The sequence below is a fragment of the Elephas maximus genome, chromosome 3 (assembly GCF_024166365.1).
Source record: "Elephas maximus indicus isolate mEleMax1 chromosome 3, mEleMax1 primary haplotype, whole genome shotgun sequence".
Taxonomy (NCBI): domain Eukaryota; kingdom Metazoa; phylum Chordata; class Mammalia; order Proboscidea; family Elephantidae; genus Elephas; species Elephas maximus.
In genome coordinates, this window is record NC_064821.1 from 98,137,140 (window position 1) to 98,156,923 (window position 19,784).

At 46.6% G+C, this 19,784-nt stretch overlaps 1 protein-coding gene and 1 long non-coding RNA gene across 2 annotated transcripts in view; one reads left to right on the forward strand and one right to left on the reverse strand.

Moving 5' to 3' along the window:
• MROH7 (maestro heat like repeat family member 7) overlaps positions 1 to 8,806 on the forward strand; it is a 60,997-nt gene extending 52,191 nt beyond the window's left edge. The window contains exons 18-22 of the mRNA XM_049879352.1: positions 1,242 to 1,397; positions 1,694 to 1,816; positions 4,981 to 5,083; positions 7,906 to 7,968; positions 8,562 to 8,806. Coding sequence (XP_049735309.1) covers positions 1,242 to 1,397; positions 1,694 to 1,816; positions 4,981 to 5,083; positions 7,906 to 7,968; positions 8,562 to 8,806 — 690 coding nt within the window. The remainder of the gene's footprint in view (positions 1 to 1,241; positions 1,398 to 1,693; positions 1,817 to 4,980; positions 5,084 to 7,905; positions 7,969 to 8,561) is intronic.
• On the reverse strand, positions 3,234 to 19,721 carry LOC126073113 (uncharacterized). The gene is made up of 4 exons (XR_007516654.1): positions 19,618 to 19,721; positions 8,882 to 9,034; positions 7,887 to 7,984; positions 3,234 to 7,030 (listed from the first exon to the last, which is right to left on the reverse strand). It is a non-coding gene; the product is annotated as an uncharacterized LOC126073113 (long non-coding RNA).
• Positions 19,722 to 19,784: the final 63 nt, after the last annotated feature.

Sequence of the window (19,784 nt, forward strand, 5' to 3'; positions counted from 1 at the left end):
TACCCTGGGGGTGCAATACCTTGTAGTACCCCAGTCCTTATACCCTGGGATTTGTTAGGGTGTAGTCAGACGGAGAATGGGGCCCCTTGCTCCAAATGATCCATGTCTTGTTGTAATTGGTTCTGCCAGAGAAGGTCCCTTTTTCTAAGTGGTTCTACCATAGAAGTTCCCTTTTTCTAATTATTTCTTCTAAACAATGTTCCTTTTTCTAATTGGTTCACCCAGAGGAGGTAGCTTTTTCTAACTGGTTCTCCCAGGGAAGGTCACTTTTTCTAATTGGTTCCCACGGAGAAGGTCCCTTTTTCTAAGTGGCTCTACCATAGAAGTTCCCTTTTTCTAATTATTTCTTCTAGACAGTGTTCCTTTTTCTAATTGGTTCACCCAGAGGAGGTCCCTTTTTCTAATTGGCTCACCCAGAGGAGGTCCTTTTTTCTAATTGGTTTACCTAGAGGAGGTCCCTTTTTCTAACTGGTTCTCCCAGAGAATGTTCCCTTTTCTAAGTGGTTCTACCATAGAAGTTCCCTTTTTCTAATTATTTCTTCTAGACAATGTTCCTTTTTCTAATTGGCTCACCCAGAGAAGGTCGCTTTTTCTACCTGGTTCTCCCGGGGAAGGTCCCTTTTTCTAATTGGTTCACCCAGAGGAGGTCCCTTTTTCTAACTGGTTCTCCCAGAGAAGGTTCCTTTTTCTAAGTGCTTTTACCACAGAAGGTCCCTTTTTCTAATTATTTCTCCCAGATGAGGCTCCTTTTTCTAATTGGTTCTCCCATAGAAGGCCTCTTTTTCTTTGGTTCACCCAGAGAAGGCCCCTTTTTCTAAGTGGTTCACCCAGAGAAGCTTCCTTTCTCTAACCGGTCCTTTCAGAGTGAGCTTTTCTTTTGTAATCAAGTCTCTCCAGAGAGAGTCACCTTATTGTAATTGATCCACCTAGAGGTGCTGAATGATTTTTATTGTTCCTGGCAGAGGTGGACATTTTGCCACTGGGCACTAAGGCACCTTTTAGGTTAGTGGGGGCCCTGGCTGAGAAGAGTGGGGACAGCTTCAGACCTAGGCTCAGGGGAGGGGATGCTGGCACCCAACCAGGCCTGCTGGGTGGCCTGGGCTGTCCCTGTGCCTTTGTGCCTGGAGGGCCCATCAGAATGAGTGAAAGGAGGCCCTGCTGCTCTGGGTAGGTACAGGAGGACAGAGGCCTGGGCAGCCTCTCAGAGGAGGGCACCCCCTGAGCCTTCCCTTTCACCCCAGTCACGAGAGGACGTACGCTGCTCCTGCATCAACCTGTACGGGAAGGTGGTCCAGAAGCTGCGGTCCCCATGCACCGCGGCCATGGAGGAGCAGCTCATCAGCACCTTGGTGCCCCTGTTGCTGGTCATGCAAGAGGGCAATGCCGAGGTGAGCCAGGTGAGTGTGCTGGGGGCACTGAGGCCTCTACCACCCTGAGAACCAGCAGGTATGCCTCTCTTTACAGAAACCAAGGCAGAATCAAGAAATAATCCTTTGGGGAGTAGTTATTTCTGTCTTATAAGAGTCTGTTTTCCAAAGACACCCACTACCCCGAAACAGCTAACTTCACTTGTATGTTTGAAAGAGGAATTGGTTTTCCAAAATCTAGTCTCCATACTTTTTTTTTTTGTTGGAACATGGTCTGCTGTCCTGGAATTCCACAGCTATGGTATTCTATTCCTATTGGTTCCCAGAAATGTGTGAAGACCCTGTTCCGCTGTTCTTGCTTCATGGGTTGGGAGTTGCCAAAAAGAGCTTACAGCCGGAAGCCCTGGGACAACCATCAGCAGACGGTGGCCAAAATCTGCAAGTACCTTGTGAGTGCTTCCTGGGTCTACAATGGTTGGTTACGAGTATTTGGGGGTAGAGGATTCTTTACTTTTCCTTCTTGTTACACAAGCATCCTATCTGATGATTTCCATCACCACCTACAAGTCATTGGCTCCTGAATGTCCATCTCCATCTCTCACTTCTTGCCCCATTTCCTGTGTTTCCTTTCCAGGGGCTTTCTGGACACCTTCCCCTGAATGAACCACAGGCACTTCAAGCTCAGCATGTCTCTCAACTTACGATTTTCCATTTCAATCCCCACACAGCCACTAGAGAGAGGTTGTTAAAACACTAGTCTGTCTGTATTATATTACTGCTTAAAGAGCTTTGTTAGCTGCCTGGCAACATCAGTCCCACAAGATATACCCCAGGGGGGAAAAGAAGTTCCAAGGCAAATGAGTTTGGGAAATACTGCAGAGTCATTTTCCTCTTGGAGATTTGTAATGACATTAGCACATTAAAGGCTCTGAGAGGTCCTGTACTGCAGAATTGTGTTCACTGTTGTTTAATTCATCATTTCCCAAACTTATTTAACCACAGAACACCTCTCTAGGTAACACTTGTGAACTCCTTGTGGCACACTGCCCTGCAGGAGACAGCCCCAGTTCCTCAATACAACCTTTGGGAAGCTTTGCCATCTAGTCTCAGTGTACCTTCCCTGTTCTCAGGTTGGGTCCCCAGGAAGCTGACTCTGGGACAGAGGTTAGCTGCAGGAGGTTTCTTACAGAGGGTCCTTGGGATCAACACCTGTGGAATGGAGAGGAGGGAAGCAGGATTGGTCAAGGGAGAAGTTGAGCTGCCATGTAGTTTCAGTGAAGTTCTCAGCCAGCCCTATGTGAAAGTCCTTCAAATTGGGGCCAGGGTCCAGGTCTCTACAGCCTCCTGGCTATCTGTTGTTGGATGCTGGTCACCCCAGGAAGGGGTTTGACCTTAGGCAAGGTAGTTTTCCTCAGTTGAGGCAATCCCTATACCTGAGGAAATACATCCATAATACCTGAAGGGAGATCTGATCTGGGAGGGGTATCCCAGCATCCACTAGACATATATACATAGTAACAGATTGTCATTATGACTGAGACATCGGCTTGACATCATTATTATAAATAACGTTCAAAACCTGGGCAGTCAAGTATCTAGCATTATTGCTATTGTCTTACAGAGGAGGAAAAGCTATCTGGAGCAGGTGTTTGGCCAGGGCCGCTAATTCAAATGCCTACAGTGACCAGGAGATAATGACCATGAGCAAAGTGGAAGTGGTGGGGGGCCTGGGGCAATCTGGAGAGTCTAGACCCATCAAAAGCAACAGTGGAGAGCCCCAGTTCACTGTCACCCCACAGGCCACTCATGCTGGGTCCTCCAGTTTAAAAGAAAACCAGAAACCCAGATCTTTTTTTTTTTTTCATTTTATTTTCGGTGAAAATATACATAACATACACCCATTCAACATTTTTCGACATGTACAGTTCAATGACATTGATTACATTCTTGACATTGTGTCACCATTCTCACAGTCTCTACCCATATTGTTTCACCACCATTAATGTAGACTCTTTGTCCCCTAAACTTCTCCTCTGTTTTAGAGTTACTCTTGTCAATTTGATTTCATATAGATAATTCTTTAAAAGAGTGTACTGCCCAAGGCAAACCTTCTTTATTAGTTGGGCTAAACTGTTGTTGAGTTTAAAGATGACTTCATGGGATAGTTTTAGTTCAAGTTTAAAGATTATCTCAGGGCAACAGATTCAGGGGTTCCCCAGTCACAATGTGTCCAATAAGCTTGGAAACTCAGATTTTCATAAGACATTAATTAACAGTGAATTTAACACTATGCCTGTCACAACTCCACAGGCCACTTGTGGAGTCACATAAGCAGAGGCCTGGCTTGTGACCCCTCTAGATTCTCAGTCTCTTCTTGCTCCAGGCCATCAACAGCTTTTCTCACTCAAGGTCAACCTCTAGCCTTAGCTTTAAGAAGAGGTGGTAACCTTCTCACTAATTAATTAACTGATTTAGCTAACATCTCAGTTTCTTCATTGCCTGCTCTGTGCTAGATCCTGCCCAGGGTGTTGAGAACCCTGACCTGAATGAGACAGCCCCTTCTCTTGGGGAGCTGTGGGTCCAGTGGGGGAGACAGGTGTAAATAATTACAACCCAGTGCCATTGCTACCATGACAAAGGATGTGCAAGATGCTGCAGAAACCTCAAGGGTGGTGGGATAAGCTCTGCCTGAGGGTTGCAGAAGGCTTCAGGGAGGAGGTGGCTTCTGAGCTGAGCCTCAAAGGATGAGAGAATTTATCAGGTGAAGAAAGGAAGGAAGATCACTGCGAACAGGAGTAATCACCTGTACAAAGCACGGAGGTGCCAAGAAGCCTGCCTGTCTGAGGACAGCTGGGCTGTATCCTTGGACTAGAGCACAGCATGCATAGAAGAAGGAGGCAGTGGTGGGAGATGAGGCTGCGAAGGAATGTTAGATGCAGAACATGATCATGAAGGCTTTGCATACCAGGCCCAGGAGTTTAGATCTTGACAGGAAGGAGTTGTCAACGGAAAAGTGATCAGATTTTTCTTCATCTCCCTCAACAAACTCTTAGCTGGACACCCGCCTCCCAGTTTCTACTTGATCAAACCCATCCTGAATACCACTGACTATTTTGCTCCAAACACTGCTTTGTCACTGCCCTACCAAGAATGAATGCTGACTTCCTGTTTTCTAGTATATATGTAAGCCCTATTCCTGCCTGGCTTTTAAGCACCTTTTAGACCTCTTAACCATCCAGTTTACTCCCTCACTGCTCAGGAGCTTGAATCTTTCACCCTGATCAGACCTGTCTCCTTACCTCTCTGTCTCTCACATGCCCTAACCATCTCCACCTCTGGCTGGATTTACATATTAGAACCTTCTGTCCACCTGCAGCAGGGGATAGATTGGAAGAGGAGATGCTGAAGGCAGGAAGACTATTGAAGCAATCAGCTAAGAGAAGAGGCTTGGCCTCTGGGAAGGCTCAGGCAGATAGTGGGTGGCAGAGATGTTTAGGAGGCAGAAGGCCAGGGCTTGGCTGCCTGCCAGGGTCACCATTCCTAGCTTCAGGAAGGTAGGGTGGATAATTAGTCCCCTGAAAGCCCAGCACTCTTGGATTTCTCTTTGACCCAGGTGAACATTCACGGAGACAGTGCCTCCAAGTTCCTCAGCCAGAGCCTGGAGTATGCCAAGAACTCCCGGGCCTCCCTCCGGAAGTCCTCAGTCATGTTCATAGGTAACCTGCCCTGGCATAACTACCCCTGCTGCCAGGTCCCTACCTGCTGTCTAATTTGCTTCCTTCCAGGCTGTCAGCCTTTCTGCCACCTGGATGAATGCCTCCCTTTGGATGCAAAGGTTGGCCAGCAGATAGCACTATGGTACAAATTAGAAAGATCCTCCCTCCTCTGAGATCACAGCTTGGGAAATGGGCTGTAGACTGGATTTGGCCTGGAGTCCTTGTACAGGCCACAACCTGGGCAACTGTGCACAGCAGAATTGCTGCTTCCTCCCTGGAGCATAGCATGGGTCCAAGCCCAACCAAAGCTCAGCCAAATTCCCCACTGGCTTCAACAGGAAGGGCTAAACTATGCAGTAGAAAAGGTCAAGCAGAATTTTCAGCTCCATCATCCCCTTTCTGTGTGGCCCCGAGTCATTTACTCCCACTGAGCCTCAGTTTCCTCATCTGTAAGATGGGGATCGAATCTTGTTTTACAGATTGAATGAGAATATATTTTGAAAGGCGCCAGCCTTGAGGTCCGGCATATCAAAGAGTTCAATGAATGCTAGTCACCTTAATCCTTCTATTTCCCATAATCCCAACCTTTGCCTTTCTGGGAAAGAATAAACAGCAGATTCCCCTTGCCCAGAATCCCCACACAGGACTCTTCTGATGGCATGCTGGGTAGATGGGTCTCCTTTCAGCCATTCTCTTCAAAATATCCACATGGCCTTCACCAAGGACGGGGAGTCCCTGCTGCAAAGGGGCTTGGAGATGATGATGCTCCCAGCCTCCTCCCCTTTAAAAGCAATGCTTGTTTTTTTTTTTGTGCTTTCCCCAATTAATTTGCTTGTTTTTTTATCCATCCATCCATTAATTGGCTTATTTAACAAACGTTTATTGATCCCTACTCTAAGGTCCCTGGGTGGTGCAAATGGCTTGCACTCGACTCCTAACCTAAAGGTCATCGTTTTCAACCCACCCAGCCACCGTGGAAGAAAGGCCTGGTGATTTGCTTCCATAAAGATTACAGCCAAGAAAACCCTAGAGTTCTACTTTAACACATGGGGTCTTCATGAGTCAAAACCAGCTTGACAGCAACAAATAACACTGAGTCAGGCATGCTTAGCGCTAGAGAAACAAAGAACCCTTCAGGAGGTGATGCTGATGGTGGGAGTAGGGGAAAGAGGAAAAACAAGATCTGTCAATATGCTCAGTCCTGGGCCGGAGGAGGGATGCCCAAGACTGAGGGTAGCCCATCGAATGTGGGGGGCCATTCAGAGGCAGCTTCCTGCACAGAGTGACATCTGGTTCCAAGATGCTGATTTCTTTAAATCTTCCTCCAAATGAATCACTTCTAAAAGTGGTAGTTGGTGACCTATTTGTTTAACACCCAGGAGAGTCTTCCCTGTGCCAGGGCCTGTGCTGGGGAAACAAAGCTGAGCTCCCAGCATAGTGTAGTGATTCTTAACCTTTCTGAGGTTACGAATCTTTTGTGAGACCTTAAAGAAAGTTATGAACGCTTTCTCTAGAAAATGCTTATATGCATACAATTTACAGTTTTGCATGTAACTTTAGGATGCTTAGAGACACTTCCCACCCCTCCAGTGGATCTAAGATTAAGAAACCCCAGGTCTGGTGGGAGATGCTGTTGTTGTTACCGTTAGGAGCCGTCTAGTTGACACCAACTCATGGAGACTGTATGCACAACAGAATGAAATGCTGTCTTTGTCATCCTCACAATCGCCAGCATGTGTGAGTCCATCATTGGGGCTGTTGTGCCAGCCCATCTCACTGAGGGTCTCCCACGCCCTTATTGGCCCTCTCCCCAAACATGATGCCCTCCTCCAGCAACTGATCCCTTCTGATGAGGTGTCCAAAGCAAGGGAGTTGGACAGTGTTCTCTTGTGATCAACAAGGCTTTCATGGGCTAATTTTCGGAAGTAGATCACCAGGCCTTTCTTCCTGGTGGAAAAAAGATATTCATAAATCACAAATAGAATGGAACATAGTATATAGTGATAAGAACTCACAGATACTCTGGGAGCCCAGAGAGGCACCTAATCCAGCCTGGAGGTGAGGGGATTGGTCAGGAAGAACTTCCTGGAGGAACCACTTGTCGAGCTGAATACTCAAGGACACACAGAGATCAGCTAAGCAAAGAAGTGAGGGAAGGACCTTCCAGGCAATGTAGCAGCGTGGGTAAAGGTGTTGAGCCATGAGAGGTGGTACAGTCATTCGAGGGCCCGTAGGCACCTCAGGAGCCAGGCATGGGGCTAGGATGGGCTGGGGTCTGAGTAATGTGGCTGCTGAGGACTCATGGAGAGCAGAGAGTGCAGGGCTGAGTCTCTTTTAAAGAAACAGGTTCCTTGACCCAGCACACCTGAATCGCTGGCCCTCCAGGGACCCTGCTCACAGCCACCCTTGACAGGTTCAGGGCATTCAGCATCTAAGGCCCCCTGTGTCTTTGATATTATTGCCTCTCAAGCTCCTTGGTGAGTGGGCAGCAGAGCAGTATCTCTCCACATCACAGATGAGGAGACTGAGGCCCAGCCTGGGTAAATGACCAGCCGAGGGCCACACTGTGGGTCCAAGTCAGCTGTGGACCAGATCCTGCCCCTGTCCTGGTGCCATCCCTGTGCTGGGCCAGCCACCTCTGCCAAGATCCCTCTTAGGGAATCAGCCTCAGGGTCAAAATGAAGTCCTTCTTTCGAGTCCTCATTTGTGGGGTTGGGAGAGGATGGGGTGAGCTTCTCTGAGGAGGTCTGGTCTGAGAGTGGGATGGTGGTAGGGGTTGGAGTTAGGGGGTGGGAACACTTACCTCTTGGATTCTGCTCAAGGGTTCCTGGTCCCCTGTATGGAGAGCATAATGACAGAAGATTGTCTGAATGAAGTTAAAGCCGGTGAGTCCTGCTGCAGCTGATGAGATTTCAGGCGGGGGACAGAGAGTGAGTAGGAACACAGCACAGTGAGCAATAGGGAAAGGGGAGGGATATGTCCCGAAGCAAGAGTCTTCAGCTCAGTTCAGTTGTGCTAGTCTTTGACCAGAGTGAGTACCATGTTAGGTATCATGAGGTCACCATAAGAGAGAACACGTAGCCCTACTCTGGGAAGCTGACAATCTAGTTGAGATAATGAGGCTCAGGAAATGACACCAGAACCCATCTAGTACAGAGAAAGTAGTTCAGACTCTTAAGAGGGACCATGGCCACCATGATCTGCATTTTATAACTGGGGAAGCTGATAGGAGCCTCGAGGTAGATTGGAATAGTCTAGGAAGGCTTCCTCAAGGAGGCAGGTTTTGATTCAGACTTAGAAATGTGTGAAAAATTTGAAGGAAGGTGAGATGAGGGGATGCTGAGCAAAGGGAATTGTCAGAGGTGGGACGGAAAGATGAGAGACAGAAAGATGAGGTGACGGAAAGCAGGATTTTATACCCAAAGAGACCCATGTGGGGACCTGGTCTTAAGTTGCCTCTCCCCTTCCTATGATCCAGCTCTGGAAAACTTGAGACATGACCCAGAAGCATCAGTGTGCATCTGTGCGGCCCAGGCCCAGGACCACATCCTGGCCAGCTGCTGGAGGAACTCCTGGCCGCTGCCACATGGAGATTCTTGGGTGTGCGACCCAGCCACCACACACCGCTGGAGCCCCAGCTGTGAGAACCTGCCCACTTCCCACCAGCGACGCTCCTGGATCATGCAGGCACTGGGCTCCTGGAAGATGTCCCTGAAACAGTGACGTCCCTGAGCCCCTAGCCCTCCTCGGGGTGGTCACGGCCCCAGCCATGCTCCATATAAATCCCACATGGCTTACCTTTTCCTCCTGAGTGTTCCTCATTGGAGAGGTCTGGGCCCAACCAGCCTGCCAGGAGGGCAGAGCCCTTTCCCACCATCACTTTGAGATGAGCGTGGCCTTCGTTCATTGACTCAGTCAGCACTCACTGGCTCACGTAGGCTGTTTGTCCACCTTTCATAAGTGAGGCAGCTGAGACTCAGAGAGGTGAAGTGACTGGCCCATGGCCATGCAGTAAGTAGGCTGGTGTCTCAGTCCTCCACACCCTCCCTCCCCCCAACTCCAAAGGCAATTATCAAAACAAAAGGAGATGATGATTTTGGTGAGCTTTGGGAGATCTCTGAGTCCCATCTTTAAGTCTTTGCCCAGAGATTGGCCACAACTCATTTGGGCAATGTTTGCTGAGTACTTACCCCAGGCCAGGTATTCTCTGGGTGCTAGTGATACAGACAGGAAGGAGACCCAACCCTGGGCCCCGAGTTCATAGTCTAATACAGTGATTCTGAACCGAGGGGGGATATCTGGAGATGTTTTTGGTTGTTATAACTGGGGAGAGGTGGAGAGTTGCTATTTGCATCTAGTAAGCAGAGGCCAAGAATGCCGCTACACATTCTACTATGCACAGGACACATCCCACAACAAAGAATTATCCAGCCCCAGATGTCAATAGTGCTGAGACAATGAAGTCACAAATAGCACAGCAGGACAGTGCAGTAATGAGGGGAGGCATGGGTTTGTGGAGTCCAGAGAAGGTACATAGCCCAGCTGGGGTCTAGAGTATCAGGGAAGGCTTCCCAGAGAAGGGACCTCCCCCTAAAAATATGTGTTCAGATTCTAACCCTTGTGCCTGTAAATATAACTGTGTTTGTAAATAGGAGTTTCTTTAGTTATGTTAATGAAGTATCACACCAGAGTAGGGTGGGTCCTGAACCTAATCACTCCTGAATTATAAAAAGAGCAGAATAGACACACAGAGAAGAGACAGACATCAAGAAATGTCAAGGAACTCCAAGGATTGCTGGCAGCAACTAGATGCTGAAATAGCCAAAAAAAAAAAAAAAAAAATACTTCCACCTAGAGACATGCCCTGAATTGAGTCTAGCCTCCAGAACTGTGGAAAAATAAATTTATGTTCTTTAAAGTGACCTATTTGAGGTATTTTTGTTATGGCAGCTCTAGGTACCTAAGACAGTGCATGTGTATGGAGGAGAGCAAGGCACACACAGGCCCAAGGACCAACTGTGTGTGCATTGAGCCTGGAATGAAAAGGGAACAGAGGGCTAGGGCCAGGTCACCACGTCTTGGCAGCTGTGTTGAGGGGGGGTAGACTTCATCCAGAGAGCAAGAATGCATGGTGGGATAAAACTAACTAGGGACATAAAAGATTTATACAAAGAAAACTATAAAACACTACTGCAAGAAACCAAAAGAGACCTTCGTAAATGGAAAAACATACCATACTCATGGATAGGAAGACTTGACATTGTGAAAATGTCAATACTACCCAATGCAATCTATAGATACAATGCAATCCTGATCCAAATTCCAACAACATTCTTTAATAAGGTGGAAAATTAACCACCAATTTTACACGGAAAAAAAAAGAGCCCCCGGATAAGTAAAACATTATTGAAAAAGAATAACACAGTAGGAGGCCCCACACTACCCAGTCTCAGAACCTACTATACAGCTGTGGTAGTCAAAACATCCTGGTACTGGTATAACAACAGACATATAAACCAATGAAACAGAATTGAGAACCCAGAAATAAATCCACCCACCTATGGATACCTGATCTTCAACAAAGTGTTGAAGTCCATTAAATGGGGAAGAGATAGTTTCTTTAACAAATGCTACTGGCAAAACTGGATATCCATTTTCAAGAAAATGAAACAGGATCCACACCTCACACCATACACAAAAACTAACTCCAAATGGATCAAAGACCTAAATGTAAAACCTATAACTATAAAGTTCATGAAAGAAACCATAGGGACAACACTAGGGGTCCTAATGGCATAAACAGAATATCAAACATAACTAAAAATGTACAAACTCCAGAAGGTAAACTAGATAACTGGGACCTCCTAAAAATTAAATACTTATGATTATCAAAAGAGTTTTCAAAAAAAAAAAAAAGACTTTTCTAAGGAATAAAAAAACCTATGGACTGGGAAAAATCTTTGGCAACCACATATGTGATAAAGGTTTAATCTCTAAAATATACAAAAAACTTCAACAACTCAACAATAAAAAGACAACTCAATCACAAAATGGGCAAGGGACATGAACTGACACTTCACCAAAGAGGACATTCAGGTAGCCACCAAATATATGAAAAGATGGTCACCATCGTTAGCCATTAGAGATGCAAGTCAAAACCATGATGAGATACTATCTCACCTCTGGAAGAATGGCACTGATAAAAAATTAAGAAAACAATAAATGCTGACAAAGTTGTGGGGAAGCTGGAACTCTCATATACTGCTGGTGAGAATATAAAATGGCACAACCACTATGGAAAATGATATGATGCTTCCTTAAAAAGCTAGAAATAGAAATACTAGAGGACCCAGCAATTCCACTCCTAGGAATATATCCTAGAGAAATAAGAGTTGTCACACAAATAGACATATTCATACCCATGTTCATTGCAGCATTATTTACAAGAGCAAAAACATGGAAACAACCTAAGTCCCCATCAACAGATGAATGGATAAACAAAGTATGGTACATACATACAATGGAATACTATGCAACGATAAAGAACAATGATGAATCCGGAAAACATCTCACGACATGGATGAATCTGGAGGGCATTATGCTGAGTGAAATAAGTCAATCACAAAAGGACAAATATTGTCTGGGACCACTATTATAAAAACTCTAGAAAAGGTTTACACACAGAAAGAACCTTTGATGGTTACAAGGGAGGGGAGTCATGGAGAGGGGAAATCACTAATTAGATAGTAGACAACTGTTAACTTTGGTAAAGGAAAGACAATACATAATATAGGGGAAGTTAGCACAACTTGACCAAGGCAAAGGAAGACACTTAAAGGAACACAAGAGAAAAAAAAAAAAAGAGGCAACCACAGTAAATTCTATAGCTTATACAACACTACAACAACAGTAAAAACAATAACTTACAAGTAGATACACAGACAGACATATATGCTGAATAGGAGAAAGAGGGGGTATAGGAGTATATCCACATACATACATAGGTTAAAAAAAATACTATTTATACGTACAGCATAACCCCCCCAAAACATATATATTCATATACATATATATTCATATATATTCATATATATAATAGATCACAAAGGGGGCACATCATAGAAGGTTTCTAGACACATTCAGACACCTTGAAGGACCGAATTACTGGGGCTGAGGGCTGGGGACCATCGTCTCAGAGGATATCTAGGTCAATTGGCATAACAGTTCATAAAGGAAATTTCTACAACCTACTTTGGTGAGTAGTGTCTGGGGTCTTAAAAGCTTGTGAGCAGCCACCTAAGATATATCGATTGGTCGCATCCCGTCTGGAGCAAAGGAAAATGAAAAAAACCAAAGACACAACGAAAATATTAGTCCAACCTGAGTCCAGAAGAACTAGATGGTGTCTGGCTACTACCACCGCTTGCCCTGACAGGGATCACAATAGAGGGTTCCAGACAGAGTGGGAGAAAAATGTAGAACAAAATTCAAATCCATAAAAAAGATCATACTTAACTGGTCTGACAGAGATTGGAGGAACCCCATGAGACATCCTGCTAACTCAGAACTGAAGCTACTCCTGAAGTTCACCTTTGAGCCAAAGATTAGACAGCCCTATGAAACAAACTATAACAATATGTGTATAGGAAAAAAAACTATTGAAAGAAAATTAACCAAAACCGTAACATTCTCTCTTGGTGATGGGACTCTGAGTGAATATTTTCTTTTATATATTATTGTCTAACTTTCATCATCAAGCATGTATTACTTTTACAATCAGTTAAAAAAAAAAAAAGCCAAATAATTACTGCCAAAAAGAAGAGAGAGAGAGAAGATCACAGCAGATTGGAAATCCAAAGGCATGAAGCTGTTGTCCTGAGGCAGAATTTCTTCTGTCTCTTAGGAAAGCTTCAACTCTGTGCTGGTCAATTTCAATTACAGTTTGTTTGCTTATTTTTTTTCCTTTTAGTTCTAACAGGCAGAATACTGTAAACCAAATTTCTATTTGTAATTAGGTTTTTTTTTTATTTCATGTGTCTTTAAAAATACAAATAATATTGTCAATAAATCTGTTCATTCACGGTTAAAAAAAAATAAAACAATAACACACGTGAGGAAGGTGCTTTTTAGATCAATCAAGTATACAAGACCCAGTGGGCAACACCTGCCCCAAAGCCACGGCCAGAAGGCAGCAAGGGACAGGAAAGCTGGATGAACAGACACAGGGGACCAGGGAGAGTGCTGACATGTTGCAGCAACTGCAACCAGTATCACAAAACAATTTGTGTATAAATTTTTTAATGAAAAAATAAATTTGCTCTGTAAACTTTCACCTAAAGCACAATTAAAAAAAAAAAAAAAAAGGAGAAGCAGCAGCAGCAATAGCTGGGTGCTAAGCAGGGAAGAAGGTCCCTGGGTGGTACAAACAGTCAAGCACTCAACTACCAGCCAAAAGTTTGCCAGTTCAAACCTGCCCAGAGGTGCCTCGGAAGATAGCCCTGGCGATCTGCTTCTCAAAGGTCACAGCCTTAAAAACCCTGTGGAGCAGTCCTACTCTGCACACGTGGGGTGGCCATGAATTGGAATCTACTCAATGGCAACTAACAACAACAAGCAGGCGGGCGTCACGGGCACATGTATGGCAGGAACACCCAGGCGCTGCTGGTGGGAGGGTAGCTTGGTGCAACATCCTGCACGGCCATCTGTCACTACTCAGTCATATCAAATTTATGCAGACCTGTGAACTAGCAATTCCATGTGTGGGTACACATCTCAGGGAAATCTTTGCACAAGTCTGTACGGGGATATGTATGGGGAAGTCTATTGCAGTGTTATTTGTGGTGCCTGGGGAGGAAGGGGACAGCCTCCAACCTAGTGCTGAGTGAGAAAAGTATATCCAAAATGTATCCACAAATGAATTAATATTTTGCAAGAACACTCAAACTGAAGATACTCATTAATTACGTTAGGATGACTTTTTATAGTGGGGGAGGGAGGGGAGCACTGAAGCATAAAAAACTAATTGCTGTCGAATAGATTCTGATTCATGGCGACACCATGTGTGTCAGAGTAGAACTCTGCTCCATAGTGTGGTGCAATGAATTACTTATTAGGGCCCTTCTAGCCATAGTCTTTTTGACTCCCATACAATGATTGGGTGGGACTATGCAAATAAGGTGCTTGTGGCCCAAAAAGGGAATTGGGCAGATTGCTAATAATGCAAATAAGGGGCATGGAACCCTAATGAGGGGATTGGTCAGTTTGCCAGTTTTGCCAGGGTTAAAAGAGAGTCGATCCCAGAGCAGAGGGAGACCTCACTATGACCAAGAAAGCAGAGCCAGGAGTGGAGCACATCCTTCAGACCCAGGGTCCCAGCATGGAGAACCTTCTAGGCCCAGGAGACAGGGGGAGAGAGAGAGAGAGCTGTAACACCGGAGATGGTGAGAGATGATGAGAAGCAGTTGCAGAAAAACAGCTGCAGCAGAACCAGGAGACTGGTGTGAGATGGCGAGATGGGCTTCCTGGCCCACAGAACAAGGCCGTTATGGTGGACATGCTGCCCCACAGAGTGAGAGAGTTGACTGCCTTTGGGCAGGAGGCATTCTGGCAGAGTGGGGTGCCTCTGGGCACTCATCGGCAGAGCTAAAGAGCTTTGTAACACTTGACCAAGCAGAGCAGAGGCAAGGCTAAGGGGCCCAGTCCTGGCAATAATCTGATCTCCTGCATCAGGCTCCTGTAATATCTTACTACCCTTCTTTCAAGTCTCTCATTCCAGGGCTTTGACCCATAATTTTTTCCTGTTCTGCTTAACCCAAATTTTAAAAAAATTTGGGTCTGTTCCCATTTTGCTTCATCAGCCATGACTGAACCGGTCCAAACCAGTTCAAAGCCCTGGCAGAGAAGTAGAAAGTGCCATGGGAGAGACGCCTGGTGTCAGAATTGGTAAAAAGCTTGAGGAGAGGAGGTATGTCTAACCTCCGCCTTGTAGGAATCAGCCTTGGGTTGATGTTGATCTTGATCTTCCCTCATGAAGTTAGAGGAGGTCAAATGTCCGCATGGCCATTTTTACACGTACGGTTTTCAACGGCGGATTTTTTTGGAAGTAGATCACTGGGCCTTTTCTCCAAGGCACCTCTGGGAGGTCTCCAACCTTCAACCTTTCAGTTAGCAGCCAAGAGCCACCCAAAAATCCCAAAGCATAAAAGAGAATTTAAAAAAAAAAAAAAAGGAAGGGGGCAGAAGAAAGGTCACTCTGTTAGTGCAGTGAAAGCTGGGGGACTGGAGTGGACGAGAGCACAGAGAGGGGCCTGGCTGGAGGGTGGCCTGGGCTCTGGCAGTGCTGGATGGAGAAGGAAGTTGACAAGGAGCCCTGGTGGTGCAGTGGTTAAGCACTACAGCTGCTAACCAAAAGGTTGGCAGTTTGAATCCACCTGCTACTCCTTGGAAACCCTATGGGGCTGTTCTACCCTGTCCTACAGGTTCACTATGAGTCAGAATCGACCTGACATCAATGGGTTTTTTTTTTTTCTGGTGGTTGACAGAATGGGCAGAAGGTAGAGAGAGGGAGGCATCAAGGATGGTTTCTGGGTGGGTGACTGGGCCAATTGTGCCCCCACTGAGTGGTGAACCCAGGACCAGGAGCAGGGGTCAGTTCCGTCTGAACACGGTGAGCTTGAGGGGCTTTTGGGACATTCTGGTGGAGACATCCACAGGTAGTTGGCTGCACAGGGTGGAGCTCAGCAGAGGGTCTGGGATGGAAACAGATTTGGAGTTCATCTGTGTACAGAGGATGGGGTGAGATTCCCTGGGAGAGTGTGTAGAGTGCGAAGAAACATAAGCCTGGAAAGCTCCTATATTTAAGCTCCAACTGAAGATGAGGAGTCATGACACTGAAGACACAATCACACTCCAGTGAATGGTAGGCCAAGGCCACCGGAATCCTGGTCCTGAGAGAGTGCAGGGAATAGGGGTGGTCCCCTATTCTCTGCTTTTTCCGTTGCCAAGAAGGATGCAAAGCATTGCGGCCTTTGAATCTCATGGTAGTAGGGTAGCATTTTGCTTACACTCTACAGATGAGGACATGGGCGCAAAGACAGACAGACCTTGCTTAAGGTCTCACAAGGGAACCAATGGAAGTGTAGTCCCAGAGGTCTCCCAATTCCCATGCCTGAGACCTTTCCATCCAGGGTGGCCTTGGCCAGTGACAGCTGCCACATTCTGGGTCAGGGTGGCCTTGGAGCATGGCAGAAACTGATGGGCTTTGTTATCTGCCAAGGACACAGTTATGATTGAATTGTATCCCCCCCAAAAATGTGTGTTGGATTCCTTGGGTGGCGTGATGGTTAAGATTGTGTGTCAACTTGTCTGGGTCATGATTCTCAGTGTTTTGGCAGTTGTGTGATGTTGTGGCCATTTCCCTGTTGAGATGGGATGTGTGATCCACCCCCATGGTGGAATCTGCTGTGAGTGGCCAATCGGTTGAAGGGGAGTTTCCTTGGGTGTGTGGCCTGCATCGAGTGTGGGCAGACGTTCAGGCAGGGGTTGGGGGCTTTTGCTCACTCTGGATCCTGCAGCTGGCTCCTATTTGTCTGGCCTCCAGTTCTTGGGACGAGTTAGCAGCTTGCCTGTTGTCTTACCTGCCAATCTTGAGATTCATTGATCTTTACTGCCTGTGAGCAATAGCCCTGCTCTCCAGCCTGCTGATCTTGGGTTCGCCAGCCCCTTTGGCTACGTGAATCAGGAGAAGTCTCTATCCTGACTCATGGACTTGGGATGTTACAGCCTCTACAACCATGTGCGCCATTTCCTTGATATAAATCTCTCTCTAGATATATATTTACATGCTTTACTGGTTTTGCTTCTCTAGAGAACCCAGCCTAAGACAGGTGGCACAAGTGGTTTGCACTTGATTACTAACCTAAAGGTTGACAGTTCAAACCCACCCAGTGGCGCCACAGAAGAAAGGCCTGGTGATCTGCTTCCATAAAGATTATGGCCAAGAAAACCCTAGAGAGTAGTTCCACTCGGTGACACATGGGGTCACCATGAGTCAGAATCAACTTGATGGCAATGGATTTTTGTACCCATAAATGTGACCCTGGTTGATAATAGGGGTTTTCTTTTGTTATGTTAATAAGGTCATACTGGAAGAGGGGGAGTCCTAGTCCTAATCTCTTCTGAGTGGTATTTTATAAAAAGAGCACACGGAGGACAGTCACGTGACAATGGAAGCCAGGAGAGAGGCATGGACACTTCCTCTTTCAAAGCCCTCAGAAGGAGTCGACATGTCCAATATCCTGATTTGGATTTGTAGCCCCCAGAATTTGAGATAATAAGTTTCTGTTCTTTAAAGCCACTCACCTTGTGGTAGTCCTAGGAAACTAACCAAAACACCAAACCTGAGTTAATTCTGACTCATAGCAACCCTGAAGCACTGAGTAGAACTGCCCCATAGGGTTTCCAGGGCTTTAATCTTTATGGAGAGCCCTGGTGGTACAGTGGTTAAGACCTGGGCTGCTAATCAAAAGGTAGGCACTTAGACCCCACCAGCCACTCCTTGAGAACCCTATGGGTCAGTTCTACTCTGTCCTACAGGGTCACTGTGAGTTGGAATTGACTGGATGGCAATGGGTTTTGTTTTGGGTTAATCTTTATGGAAACAGACTGCCACATCTTTCTCCCCTAGAGCAGCTGGTGGGTTGAAACTGTTGACCTCTCAGTCAGCAGGCCAGTGCTTTAATCACTGTGCCACAGGGCTCCTCTGGAGACTAAAACCAACCAAAACCCACTGCCGTCGAGTCAATTCCAACTCAGCGACCCTATAGGACAGAGCAGAACTGCCCCATAGAGTTTCCAAGGAGTGCCTGGTAGATTCGAACTGCTGACCTCTTGGTTAGCAGCCATAGTACTTAACCACTAAAAAAAACTACAGCCCCTAAATTAGTCTTGAGTTGGAGGGTGCAAAGAGCACTAAGCAAGTCATTTGCCTTCTCTGAGCCTCCCCTATCATCATCTGTTCTTACTTCACAGGGTTCTTGTAAGAATCAGATGGGAAAATGGAGACAGAAGGACTTTGTAAGCTCTGTACTCAAGAGGGGAAACGATAATGAAGAGGAGAATAAGGAAGGGGGAACTAGGCTTAGGGAGCAGGGTTGGAGGAGGAAGTGTGGAAAATGAGGTTTGGCTTTGGAGGAAAGGAAGCACTTGAACAAGGTCTTCTGCTAGGTGTGGGCATTTTAGAAAAGATACAGTTCTGGCCCTGGAAGGCTCATGGCCCCCTTATCACCCTTAGTCCTCATCCCCATATTAAATAATGACCATGCCAGCCAGCTCCACCTTCTCCACGGCCAAGCTTCAGACCTTTTCTCTGTCACTGGTAGCCTCCTTGCCAATCACTTAACTCAGTCTCTTCACCTTAATCCTTGCTCACCTGGAAGCCCAGGCCTTCCTAAGACAAATTTGTCCATGGCCCTCCCTCCCTTGAGATCTCTTCAATGTCTCACTACCCCTCTGCAGTATAAAGGCCAACAAGGTACTCAGGACCACTGGCCCCTGCCCACCTTGCTGGCCTTACCTCTTAGCTCTTGCAATATCCAGCATGCCAAGTTGTTGTACATCTCCATGACTCTACACACAGCCTTCCACTGCCTAGATGACCAACCTGTCTCGAGCCCCATCCATCTGCAGAGACTTTTCTCATCTGTGCTCTCAAATCCAGCATCACCCCCTCTGTTAAACCTTCCTGAATCCCTCAGGTAACAACAACCCCTCTGCGCCTCCACTGTGCAGATCTGTGACTCAGCTCTGGTTTACACTGGTCCACTGCCTGTCTGTCTGTCCTTCCAGACCAGGCTGCAGCACCCAGTGCAGGGCCTGGCAGCCATCTGCTGAGTAACTGGCTGCAGGAAGGCACACTAGATCTACCTCAACTGGGCTAGAAACCCTGTTTCCATCCCTGCTGTTGGAGTGGGGAGGAGTTAAGCTCAGAAACAGACATGTTCGATTTCCTTTTTCAAAACTCTCCAACACGTCAATCGCACTCCCAAGAAAAGCCAAAATCCAGACAGTGGTAACAGGCCCCTCATGGCCCCTTGGCCCTTCCTCCTCCCCTACTACTCAGCCCCTTCTTCATTGGCTCCAGATACCCTGGCCTCTCCTTCATGTTCCACAAGCACGCCCCCGCCCTCTCTCCCTCCTAGACCCTGCAACCTGTTCCCTCTCTTAGGAATGCTGTTCCCCAGATATGTGTCTTGTCACTCCCAAGTCTTTGATTGAATACCACTTTCCCAGTGAGGACTACCCTGACTGCCCTGTTTAAAATTTTTCAATAGCTCTTGCTACCACCTGACAAACTATTACATCTTCTTTGTCTCTCCGTACTACCTTATAATCTCCTACGGGGCAGTGATTTTATCTAGGATTTGTCTAGAAGAGGGCCTGAAACACAGAAGGAGCTTAGTAAATATGGGCTGACTAATTTTACAGAGGAATGAAATGATGGATCAGGTGGGGGCACTACGGGGTTTTGGCCTTACCCATTACTCCAAGAGTACTAGGGACCGGCAGCAGGACTAGGTACTCCCGAAGGGAGGGAAGGATGTGCCAACAGTTTGGCCGAGGAGATAGAGCCGGATTGGCCCCGCCCCCACGCCGGCGGAACCCAAGGTGTGCGGGTCGGCGCCGCCCGGAGGATTGAGGGTAG